Here is a 13267-nt window from a genome sequence, read left to right as displayed (position 1 = left end):
TTTGAAACTTAACAGTATGAGTGCTTTGCTTTAATGCATGTCTGTGCACCATGTGCACGCCTGGTGCAGAAGTGGTCATCAGACACCCTAGAACTGAAGTCATGGATGGTTGTGAGCTACCAATGTGGGAACTGAAGTTGGGTCCTCTGGAAGAGCAACAAGCGCTCTTAACGGCAGAGCTGTCTTCCTAGCCCACTTCCTAGCCCCATCACAGGTATTTTCACAGCTGACTACACGTGTCCTTTCAAAATGGTAAGCTGATTATGGCCCCAGGGCTTTCTCCTCTCAGAACATAAGCCAAGTACTTACTGCCGGGAGAGCACACCATTGGCCAGGACTCCTTCATAATGACCGATGCCTTTGCTCTGCAGCAGGTTGATGTGGCCCCCTAGTTCATCTGCGATGATCCCTGCGTGGATGGCAGCTTTGCACAACAAAGAGGTCTGAAACAGAGCGACACCATTATTCAGCATTCACTGAGAACACCGTGGAAACAAAGCTGGGGTTTTCAGCTTTTGTTTGCTTGGGGTTTTGGGTTTGCTCTGCCCTTTTAGAGACAGGGTCTCACTATTTAACTTGGCTGTTCTGAAACTCACTCTGTAGGCCAGGCTGGCCTTGAACTCAGAGATCTGCCTGCCTCTGCTTCTAGGGGGCTGGGATTAGAGGCACATCCATCACATTTTCTGTTTTTGCATGCTTAGTCGTTTACAGGAGTAGTCCTGCATCCATAAATGATACCTCTCCACAGCCAGGACTTAGGAAAACCCCTCGCTGGAAATCTGAACTGAGCTGAGGAGTTTGCCTTGTTCTGCCACAGGTAATAAGGCCCTGCCAACTGTCACATATTAGTGAAGCCACAGGAATTCTTGAGCGCCTCAAGAGACACTTCAGACTAGTGGACCGAAGAACCCATCTGTCAAAACCGCTCACCATGCCCATGAGCAAATAAAATGGTGGCTATTTAAAGCCAGTGATTTCTGGATAGATGGTTAAGCACCAAGAGATAACGGATCAAGTCTCTCAGACTTGGTATACAAGAGAGACTATTGCAAACACAGAGGAAGGCAGCCTAGGGACTAGCCAGGAAAGGGAGACTGCAGCACAGTTCATATTACCTCAGTGATTTGGTATGGTGCCAAAGCCAAGCTAGCTGTCAGCCACTACATGGAGCAGAAAGTTTCACGTGGAATAATGGGGAAAAAAATCCCAGCACTCATTTATCTCATTTTCTGAATCCTTTCAGTGAGTCCAAGAGCCTGTGACTACAGAGGCACTGTGCCTCATGGAAGCCATCAGCCAGTTATATGCTATTTGGACATAAGCGGCAAAGCAAGAGTAACCAACCAGCTCTGATTAAGGCAGGTTAGGGCGTGGGATTGGCTCTGATGGGGTGACCAGGTCCAAAGGTCCCCAGGAACAGATGTGGGTGGGGAGGTGGTAGACAGACAATTCTAAAGGAAGCTGGGCTGTGTGCTCTGCGGCTGCCCATAGCTAATACCCAAGCCATCAGGACAGAGGGTCACGACACTGGGTCTCAATCACTGGACTCTACTGTGTTCATAACAGCGCCAATTCCCTGATTCTCATTGGAAGCATTTCTTCAAGTTACAGTGGTTGGACAAGCAAAGAGATAGGTGGTATTTAGAACCAATTATCTTGAAGTTGCAATACCACCAAGGAATTCTGTGATTTTTTTCTTTTTCTTCTTCTTCTTTTTTTCTTCTGGTTTTTCAAGACAGGGTTTCTCTGTAGCTTTGAAGCCTGTCCTGGAACTAGCTCTTGTAGACCAGGCTGGCCTTGAACTCACAGAGATCCACCGGCCTAAGCCTACTAAGTGCTGGGATTAAAGGCATATGCCACCACCGCACGGCTGATTTTTTCTTTTTTTTAAAGAGACTTTACATTTTGCACCTGAGGTTTGGCAAAGGAAGTCAGTTCTGCAGTATGACATCATTGCCATAAATAGACCACATGACGAAAAGAAGAGACAGGACACAGATGACACCTTCTGCCTTGGAAACAAAATTAGCCCTAGAATGAGGGAAAAGGATGACGCTCTTTATAGTAGAGACCCATCCTGCACTTGAAAAAAACTTCCCCCAATCTGCCTGCATTAGGAAGCTTTCTTCATAGTCAAGAACACCAGCAACCCCGGCGATTCTGAGTGGAGGCAGGAGGACCAGAAGTTCACGGAAATCCCCAGCTACATAGGGGGATCAGCCTGGACGACATGGGACTGTCCTGGCAAACTGGAAACAGGGCTGGGGAAATAGTTCAGCGGGTAAAGCGCTTGCTGTGCCAGTGTGAGCGCCAGAGCCCTCAGATCCCTAGAAGCTACACAGGGTCAGACACAGCAGTGCCTGTAATCCCAGCATTCCCAGGGTGAGAAGGGAGGCAGAAACAGAAGGACGCCTAGACAGCCAGCCATAGTGGCGTACCCAGGGCCAACAGGAGAGACTGTTCAAACAAGGTAGAAAGCAAGAACAGACATCTGAAGTTGTTCATTGTTCTTCTCTGACCTCCACATGTGTACTGCGACACGCGCGCACACACATGTGCACACACATTGGTGGGAGGGCTGGCGAGATGTTCTTTCAGAAACCGAGGTTCGATTCCCAGCACCCACATGGCAGTTAACCATTCCAGTTCCAGGGGATTTTAAGTCCTCTTCCAGTCTCTGTAGGCACTGTGCGCACTCACATCGTACACAGACAGACATGTAAGCAAACATTCATACACATGAAAGCTTGTTTTTTTAATTTCAAAAAATAAATAGTAAAACATGGGTGGGAAAATGGTGAGGAGATAGCTCCATAAAGGTGGAGGGGAACGAGGAGGGAAGGGAAGCAACATGGAAACATCCACACTTGTCAGTGTCTTCTGACCTCTACACTCATGCTGTGTTGTGTGACCCCAATGGCCCCCACAGGCTCATACATTTGAATACGTGATCTGCATTAGGTAGAACTGTTTGGGAAGGATTACAAGGTGCGGCCTTGTAAGAGGAGGTGTGACATGGGCAGGGCTTTGACATTTCAAAGACCAGGCCATTCCTAGCTAGAACTTTCTGCTTGGTGGTTACCTTGCCTGCCTTCCTGCCTGATGACATACTCCCAGCGATGATGGTCATGAACTGGGAGGAAGCCCCAGTTTAATGCTTTCTTTTATAAGATGCTTTGGTCATGATGTCTTTTCACAGCAATAGAAAGCTAAGACAACCTACTCACAATGAATAAATGCAATGTAATTATTTTAAAGGGGACTACATAGCACAGTGGTAGAGCACTTGCCTAGCTGTGCAAGGTCTAAGTTCAATTCTCAGTTCCATTTGCAAATAAATAAATAAATAGATGCTAAATAACTAAATAATATCTTTTTTTCCAGGACAAAAGACAATAATTTCTAAATAATATCTTAAAGGAAAGATAATGCAGGGCTGGAGGGATGGCTGCTCTTCCAAAAGTCCTGAGTTCAATTCCCAGCAACCACATGGTAGCTTCTAACCATCTCTAGTGTGACTGATACCCTCCTTCTGGCATAAAGACATACACACAGATAAAGCACTCATTTAAATAAAATAAGTAAACCTGCCTCAAGCGTTGATGGGAGAAAAGCAGGCATCTCTTCCCCACACCGCAAGACAGATGAGTAACGGGGACAGCTCTTCCAACCTCACCACTTCAGGACTGGCTCCCCCAGATCTCTGTCAACAGGGTCGGTTGTATTGTGCTGTCCAGGAGAGGTACAGTCTATTTTCCTGAGTGCTGCAGATGGTAAGGGGGAGGGTCGGCTCCCTTGTTAGCTGGAGGTGGTAGGGAGAGGGCATCTTTTCCTTGTCCCCACCACCACACCACATTTGAGGGAGGTGGTACCAGCTATGCCCCTCTCATACCCTCAGGGCTGACTCACGAATGCACCTGTCTACAGGGTCAACTCTACTGCACCGCCCATGGGAGGCGGAGGGTCCATTCTCCCAAGTGCTGCAGCCGGTGAGGGAGTTGCAGCTTGCACCTTTTAAGCTCTCATTTGCCTACTTTCATTAAAAAACTTTCTGCATGGTAATGCATGCCTCTAACTCCAGCATTTGGGAAGTAGAGGAAGAAAACTCAAGAGTTCAAGGCCAGTCTCAGCTACATATCCAGACTAAGGTTACCCTGGGTTGCACACATCCCTTGGCAGCTAGAGATATAGCCAGGGAAGGAGTGCTTGCTCAGCATGTTCCTGTCCGGGCATCCTGGCTCTACTCTAACTGCACTCATTACATGTGCGGAAGTCATTTCTCTGCTCTGGCTTTTCTTTCTAAATAAACCAGACAGCGACAAGGATAGACTAGATTATCTAGATTATGTGGTATCTACTCTGGATGCCTGCCGCCTTCTGGCTCTAGCCAGTGCACCCTTTGTAGGGTTCCCACAAGCTTGTCTCCCTCCCTATGCTCCAGGAGAGAAGCAACTTAACTGTGGTCTGCTAGGCAGCTATTCCCAATGTCTGGAATCATCTCTTCCTTGGAATTCTGCCTGGTGATGGAATCTACGTTCTCTATAGAGTTCCCAGTGACTGACAGACCAGAGGTCAATGAACAATAATGCCCACAAGAGTAACTTCATGGAATAGTCTGACTTCCCCCAAGAAGAACAGGAGTCCAGTGGTACAGATGTCATTAAGGAAGGTCTTAACTATAGATACATTTCCCCATAATATTTAATGCATGGCACAGGATTCATCTCTAGGGGACTAGTCACCAGATATGTCCATTAAATTATCATGGTTAAAATGACCAATCTTTCCCACAACTATTTCTTTATTTAAAAAAACACAATCCATCATCTAATAATTTAAACATAATTCATGTTTATCAATGCCCTCTGTATCAGTTTAAAAATTGACCTTCAATTTAAAAAACCCCAAAACACTTTCCCTTGAACAACTAATACTTTGATTTTCTAGTTAGTTTTGCGGTGCAGGTATAACACAGTCAAATGCACATTGGACAAACTCCATCACTGGTTTGTGTTAATTAGTGATTTCCTTTAGACAAAATTCATGAACTAAACTCAAACAACGGTGCTATAATTCTTTAAGGAGCAACGGGAACACATACACAGCTCTAGCTCTTGAAGACAGCTTTTTTATTTTTAAATGTATATTTATGTATACATCTATGTACATTATTTGCACATATTTAGGAGATATGAGAAGTACCCTTGTCACTGTCCAGTTGACTTAGGAAGACATGAGGGTTTTAAGTGCAAAGCCAGCCTGGGCTACACAGGGAATTTGACATCCATCCAAATAAAAATCAAATATTATCTCAAAAGAAAAAAAAAAAGCAAATGAAGCATCGTCATACTAAGTTCACCATGCCACGGAAGTCAGCCAAACAGGACAAACAGGATGCCATGGAGACCCACAGGACTTTCCGAGCGGTCATCAAACCACCCAGCACTGTAGCGTTTCCTTAAACTTCCTCTTAGGAAAAGTCAACAAGTTGTCAAAAGGACAGACAATGGATTAACAAAAATAAATTCAAAAGTAAACACTTTGGGGGCGAAGAGATGACTGGTGGTTAAGAGCGCTTCGTGCTCTGGAAGAGGACCAGAGTTCAGTCCCCAGTTCTCTTCAGCTCCAGGGGATCTGACACCCTCTTTTGGGTTCTGAAGGTACTTCTCGTATACATGTTCAAATACATACACAGTCATAAAATTTAAAAAAAAAATCTAAAAATAAATAATAGAAGAGTTTGCAGTTAATGAAACATGAACTTAAAAGCCAGTGAGGTACAATAAAAATAAAGCACGCACTCAAACTGTCAAATGATGGCAAGATGTAAATTAGAAAACACATTTCAAAGTCATACTTGATGGTACACGCCGGCAACACAAGCTCTAGGGAGACCCAGCAGGAGAGTTTCAGGCTCAAAGCCAGTCTGGGCTACACAGGGAACTCAATGTCCAGCTAACATACAAAGAGAAACACGATCTCAAAAGATCCAATTAAATGAAGTAAATTTCACCTCCAATCATGTGACTTGTTCCTATGTGCTTTATTATAGTTTGTATAGTCTTCATTTTAGCGTATTTGTAACACTTTTCTACGCAAGTAATATTCTACAGAAATACAGAAAGTCGCTCATACAGTCACTACAGAGAAATACTTAGCATTATTCCATTTTCCCTACAATTTTTTGGGTATACATAAGCCCAGTTTCTCACTTTCTCTGCCTAATCCAGGCATATACTTTTATTGTCTTGTATTTCTTGAACACTATTGATTTTTATTTTTGAGATTTAATATAATTACATGATTTCCCCCTTCCCGTTCCTCCCTCCAAACTCTCCCATATATCCTTCCTTGCTCTCTATCTTTGTGGCCTCTTTTTCCATGAACTATTATTGCATACAAATGTGTGTGGTGTGTGCGCATGTGCATGTGTGTATGTGTGTGTGTGTGTGTGTGTGTGTGTGTGTATGTGTAACGTTACCCATATGTTTATTTTCAGGATTGATCATTTGGTATTGGATGACCAATTGGTATGGTTTTACCTGGAGAAGAGTATTTCTCCTGCTCTCAGCATTCCTTAGTTGCCTGTATTTTTCTGAGTAGGGCTGAGGTTTCATTGACTTTCCCCTGCCCACTTTGGTACATCTACTCTTTATTGTCCTTGTTGGCAGTTTCTTAAGCATTTTTTGAGACCAATAAATTTGCAAAATGAATTAGTGAAGGCTGGCAAGATAGCCTCACAAGTTAAGGTGCCCAATTAACTGCCACATTAGATACTTAAAATCAGTGGTGGTTTGAATAAGAGTGGCCCCCACAGGGTTACTTGAATGTTTAGTCACCAGGGAGTAGCACTATCTGAAAGGATTATAAGGATTAAGAGGTGTGGCCTTGTTGGAGGAAGTGTGTCATTGGGGTGGTTTTGAGGTTTCAAAAGCCCACGCCAAACCCAGCATCTTTCTTTCTCAGCCTATGGATCAGGAAGTAGCTCTCAGCTTCTGCTTCAGCACTGTGTGTGGCAACATGTTCCCCACCATGATAATAATGGACTAAACCTATGAAATTATAAGCAAGCCCCCAATTAAATGCTTTCTTTTATAAGATTTGCCTTGGTCAAAGTGTATCTTCACAGCAATAGAACAGTGACCAAGACAAGTTCAATTTCTGGAATCCACACAGTGAACACAAAATCGACTTTCACAAGTTGTCTTCTGACCCCTACTCATGTGATGGTACACAGAACCCCCCACAACAAAATAAATAATAATAATAATAATAAATTGGTTAACTGATGTTCCTATTAAAAACAGATGTATCCCACTATTAGCAAGCTGGAAAGGTGGCTATGGAAAGCTGCCCTGTGGTCACATCCTAAGGAGAAACCAAGGCCACACTGCTCTATAGGCACTGAAAACAGACATGGTGTAGATGCCTACATGGTCAGACAATGAGACAGAGTCCAGAATCTTCAGGACTGAAAAAGACCCTTAAAAGATTTTCATGTGCAGCCTCTGAAGATTCCTTCTTTCCCCACCCACAGGCACCTTTACCCATACAATCACCAACAACATGCCTGTAACATCTACATATTCTCCAGACACCCTACTGCAGTCTATGCTATTTAATTATTCCTTTTATGCAGCTGAAGTTGGCATCTCTATGCCTATCCACTGATCCTACTGCTTGTTGCCTTTTGGGCCCACCGAATGAATCAATAACTTTTCTGTAACTATCTCTTCAAGACCACATATTCTCTATGTTGTATAATCCCAGCATTTGGGAGATGGAAACAGGGAAGACCAGGAGCTCAAGCCCAGCCATGGATACATAGAGTTCAAGGTCAACTTGGGCTACATGAAACCTTGTCAAAGACAGGCAGGCAGGCAGGCAGATAGACAGACCAGCGCAAGGACACATTCTCCCTCAAGTCAGAATGCTGGCTGCTTCGATGGCTCCTCAAGTAATTATTTTTCCAGATTCTGTTGTTTTGATGTACAGGATGCTTTGGATTTGCAAAGACTCTCCCCAAAAAGACTCATTACATGGAATGTATTTCCTAAGAGGAAGCTGCCACAAAGCAGATGCTAAAATAACTCCCAGGATCTGCCTCATGGTAATCCCCCCTGTAAAACGCTGAATATGTGCGGAAGCTATGACATCTTCCTATTAATAACTCAGAGAACGTGACAAAGAGGTGGGATGTTACCCCTTTTCACTTTGTCCCATGTTAGTAGGAGATACTTTTGCTAGTCATTCTTCCTTGCTGGCTTCCAGGAGGTGTGCGGCCATGTTAGGAAGCACACGACAAGAATGGCAGCAACAACAGGCAAAATCCAAGAAAACAGTGGGCCTTTGGCCCACTGACGCTCAAGTGCCTGAGTGCGCCTAACAATGCAAGCTGAGAAGCCCACCTGTCACTGGAGGAACTGGAGCTCCAGCTGACATTTCAGGTGCAGTCTTATGAGATCCTGCAGTGGGCACCCAGTCAAACCCCGCTTGGACTCCTCAGCCATAGAAAATGGGAGACACAGGGCCAGCAAAATAGTTCGTAAAAGTGCCTGTGGCAAGTCTGACCACCTGAGTTTGATCCCTGGATTCCATCACGGAGAGAAATTGTTCTCTGATGGCTACATAGCAAATGCTCACCTGTACACACAGGACACAGAGACACAAAATATGTGTATCTTAAAAAAACAAAGGCACGTGTAGTGGTGCATGTCCCTGACCCCAGCACTTGGGATGCAGAAGCAGGTGGACCACTGAGTTTGAGGCCAGGCTGGTCTATAGGGAGTTCCAGGCCTGCCAGGCCTACATGGTGAGACCTGGTCTCTAAACGAATAAGTGTATAATTAAGAAAAGACAACTGGCCGGGTGGTGGTGATGCACGCCTTTAATCCCAGCACTCGTAGAGACAGGTGGATCTCTGTGAATTCGAGACCAGCCTGTGAACAAGTTCCAGGATTAAGCTATAGAGAAACCCTGTCTTGAAAATCAAATCAAAACAAAACAACAACAAAACAAACAAAGATGAAGAAAGAAAGAAAAAGGGGGAAAAAAGGAAATGTGGTCTTGCAACTTAAAAAAAAAAAGACAAGACAACTGGAGACAACAGATGTCGTTTCAGCCTTGGTGTATGCACCCTGCTATGCAGCTGTGAAGAATCTATCAGATTCACGGAAGACACTAACCAGACTCCTCCAACGAGGCCAGGTGTGGTGGTGCACATCTTTAGTCACAGCACCCAGGAGGCGAGGCAGGTGGATCTCTGAGTTTGAGGTCAATCTGATCTATAGATGAAGTTCCAGGGACAGCCAAGGCTACACAGAGAAACCTTGTCTTGAAAAACAAAATAAATTCAAAAGCAAATGGTGCCAAGAGGGACCCTGTATGCTAGTACTTGCAGGTAAGAATTCAGATCTAACACACAGGATGACTGGCCCCCCAACACACAGACGGACAGACAGACAGACAGACAAACACACACACACACACAACAAGAAACAATATAAAACCTTTCCACGAAAAGGGAAGAAACTCCGTTTCAACATTTGACTTCCCCTACTTAAATTCCTGGAATCATTTAGGAATAGCTTCACCAAGTAAATATTCAAAACAAAGAGGTACAGGTGTTCCACATGTGGGGGAGGAGGGGAGAAAGAAAGAAAAAATTCCAATAAGCCAGATGAATATCCTGTGTCCAATTTATAAACAAAAACAATACAAGAAGGAGGAAACAAAAAGCAGTATTTCAAAATCAGGATGTGCTAAGAGAAAACAAAAAAATAACAAAAAAAACCCCAATCTGCAACAAAATTAAAGTCATGTTTTCTCTCCTGTCAAGTGACATTTCAGTCTCTACAGTGTGGGCAAGAGACACTTCTCCATGCACCAAGACAAGCCAGTAATTGCTTTTCCTGACACTATACAGACACTTCACATTTTCAATAAGTCACCTTTCAACAGTGAGGGGTAAATCCAACCATTTTAAATAGTGATATAAGCTGAGAGAGCAAAGAGGAGGGGGTGGGCGGGGCATAGGTCTGCAGGATGGAAAGATAAATAGAAATAAACAATTTATTTATTAGGAGAGAGGACAGATTAGAAAAATAAGCTTCTGAGATTTATTTTGGTCTGGGAACAGTATATATAAAATCCAGAGAGTCCTCTTAGGCATAAGAACGGAGGGGGTGGGCAGCTCTAGCAAACGAGAGTAGGGCAGAAGGCGTTTTACTCTGTGATGTGACGTCACTGGCTCTAGCACAGAAGTCACCTGGAGCTACAGAGCTGGGGCCAGCAGGACGACTCAGGGTCAGCAGTGCCCACCATCTGATGATGCAGGTCTGACAGTCCCACATAAAGTGGAAGGAGAAATGGACTCCACAGAGTTGCTCTTTGACCTCCATGTATGCCATGGCATGTGCAACTACATATGTACATCACACACACACACACACACACACACACACACACACACACACACACACAAAACAACAACAACAAAACGATGAATTCTGAGTACAAGAGAAGGGAGAGGGGGACTATGAATATTTAAGTATATGAATCTATGGGCTTTTGTGGAAACTGGACAGGTGTTTGCATCTCAAAGCTCATGCATTAAAAAGCAAATGCCCAGCCTGTGACGTACTAGCACATGCTAGGGAGCTGGCCTTATGGGAAGAAGTAGGCCACCAAGAACGTGCCATTGAAAGGGTCTGTGGATTCTCCCTTTTGCCAGTTGTCTTCAGGTGAGCAGCTTGCTCCATCTACCACATGCTCCCCTTTGATACACTGCTGCATCTCAGATTCTGCTAAGATACACACTGCTGCATCTCAGACTCCCTATGATACACTGCTGCATCTCAGACTCCCCTATGACACACTGCTGCATCTCAGACTCCCCAATGATACACTGTTGCATCTCAGACTCCTTATGACACACTGTTGCATCTCAGACTCCTTATGACACACTGTTGCATCTCAGACTCCTTATGACACACTGTTGCATCTCAGACTCCCTATGACACACTGCTGCATCTCAGACTCCCTATGACACACTGCTGCATCTCAGACTCCCCTATGACACACTGTTGTATCTCAGACTCCCCTATGACATACTGCTGCATGTCAGACTTCCTTTATGATATACTGCAAGCAGGCTGGACTGAAACTGCCAAAAATATTTATCTCAGGTATTAACTATACTAACAGAAAACTGACCAGTACAATGGAATAATACTTCTTAGGTCCTAAAAATATTTTTGTTCTTCATTTTACTTCTATTACTCTTAACAGGAAATAAGAATGAATGCATAGAATACTTCGGTTTCAAAATTAATACATTTCACCATCTCACAAAAAGATAAAATGCACATCTGTGTAGATTTTTGTCTCCCATCTTGCTTGATTTTTCAATCACTTCAGGCCCAGCAAGCACACTCACACCTCTGAGACGCCTTAGTCACTTACATCTCTGTAGCCGTCTTTCATATTCCCCGAAATGTCCCCTGCTATGTCTCTACAACCAGCTGGGCAGAATTTGCTGGAAAAAAAGAGTTCATATTTTATCAAATTACATTCAAACCAAAGAAAGGCATTAAACTAAACTTAAATTTAAGTTATTTTTCCTCTTTAATAACACAGGCAACAATTATGTTGCTTTAAAGACAGATGAGAAGCCCAATTTACAAAAACACAAACTGATATAAAATCTTAACCTGGAGACAAGTTTTACATAATAGTTCTTGTTTGCTATAAAGATTTAAATATTCTAGTAGCTGTATTAGAAAAGTAAAAAGAAATGGAAAATTAATTATATATATTTAACACAATAAACCTAAATTCTGTTAATTTCCATATACAATGGAAAAACAGCAAGAATCAAGGAGACATTTAACTTTGTTTTTTCTTAGCATTGGGGGTATATTTTATACCTGCAGTGCACTTCACCTTGAACTTGATATAGCTCAAGTACACTGTCTTCAGGGACACTATAACAGATAGTGCCAATCTGTGCTAATAATAAATTACCTTTACAATTAAAAAGGCATATTTTAATAGGCTCATTCGGGCCTCATTATCCAAGCCTGTAATCCCAACTAACCCAAAAGCTGAGATAACAGAATCACATGTTTAAGGGCAGGCTTGATCCACATGTGTGTGTACATACATACACGGTAAATAAACAATAAAACAGGGCTTGATTTACTTAACAGTCATCATTCACAGAGCTGTGTAGGAACACATCATGGAAGCTAGTGAGGCAGAAGGGTCTCCACGCTGGAGTCTGGTGAGGTAACCTGAGCCATACTCTACTTAGCTAGTCGACCCTGAACACCGCTATCGCCTCCCTGGCTCACTCTCTATTTCTAGTTTCTTGAAGCATCAAAGGCAGCTACTTACATCTCTGAAACACACAAACCACACACACACACACGCATGCACGCACGTGCACACACACATAGCCAAAGTATAAAAACACTGACAGCTTTGAAGATAAATGCTGCACGCCCATTTCTATATATACTACTTGGCAATCCTTCCTTCCTTCCTCCCTCCACAATTTTCCCCTTCCCTTTCCTCCCTCCAAGCTTCCTATATGCCCCTCCTTGGTCTCTTTCAAATGCATAGCCTCTTTTTTCATTGATCATTGTTACATATATGAATAAACATTTATTTCCTAATACATAAATACAACCCGTTTGGCCTCTACAATGCAACTTGTATGTATATTTTCAGGGCTGACCATTTGGTACTGTACAATCAATTGGAGCTGTCAGCATTCCTTAGTTGCTTTGCTTATATTCTCTCTGTAGGGTTTGAGGTTTCTTCACTCCATTTAAAAAGGGACAGATTCCAAAATAGCAGCTGCTTTTATTTTATTATTATTTCCTTTCCTTTTACTTTCTTCTTGCTGCTTAGAAAATCAGGTTGTAAGGACAATTAATTAGCGAGCGACTGCAATAAATGTCCATAGTTCTTTTCTAGCGGCCTGCACGGCAGCAGTGAAAAAGGAACTGAGGAATGAAAACAACGTCCTGCAGGCCCACAGAGCCTCAAGAAACCAGCTGCTTAGTGCCAGATAAGTCTCTGAATTCATAACATTGAGCACTGAGGGAAGGGGAACACTGCCAACGATGCACATAATATCAGACCCCCACGGAGCCCACACATGTTAATCAAAGGCCGTGGAAAAGCTCATAGGGGAAGCACAATGGCTACAGTAAGTAAAATGCAGAATGACTAAATAACCTCATGCTAATGTAGTCTAATT

The 13267-nt window shown here is 43.3% G+C and overlaps 1 protein-coding gene across 1 annotated transcript in view; it reads right to left on the bottom strand.

Annotated features, from left to right (window-relative positions):
- Dcbld1 (discoidin, CUB and LCCL domain containing 1) overlaps positions 1 to 13267 on the bottom strand; it is an 84573-nt gene that overhangs the window by 14956 nt on the left and 56350 nt on the right. Inside the window, exons 5-6 of the mRNA XM_087911012.1 lie at positions 11464 to 11536; positions 310 to 443 (exon numbers count right to left, since the gene is read on the bottom strand). Of these exons, the coding sequence (XP_087767138.1) occupies positions 310 to 443; positions 11464 to 11536 (207 nt within the window). The remainder of the gene's footprint in view (positions 1 to 309; positions 444 to 11463; positions 11537 to 13267) is intronic.

This window comes from Myodes glareolus, chromosome 1 (assembly GCF_982192425.1).
Source record: "Myodes glareolus chromosome 1, mMyoGla1.1, whole genome shotgun sequence".
In the NCBI taxonomy this organism is placed as follows: Eukaryota; Metazoa; Chordata; class Mammalia; order Rodentia; family Cricetidae; genus Myodes; species Myodes glareolus.
The sequence above is the reverse complement of the archived record's forward strand: the minus strand, read 5'-3'. Positions and strand labels throughout refer to the sequence as shown.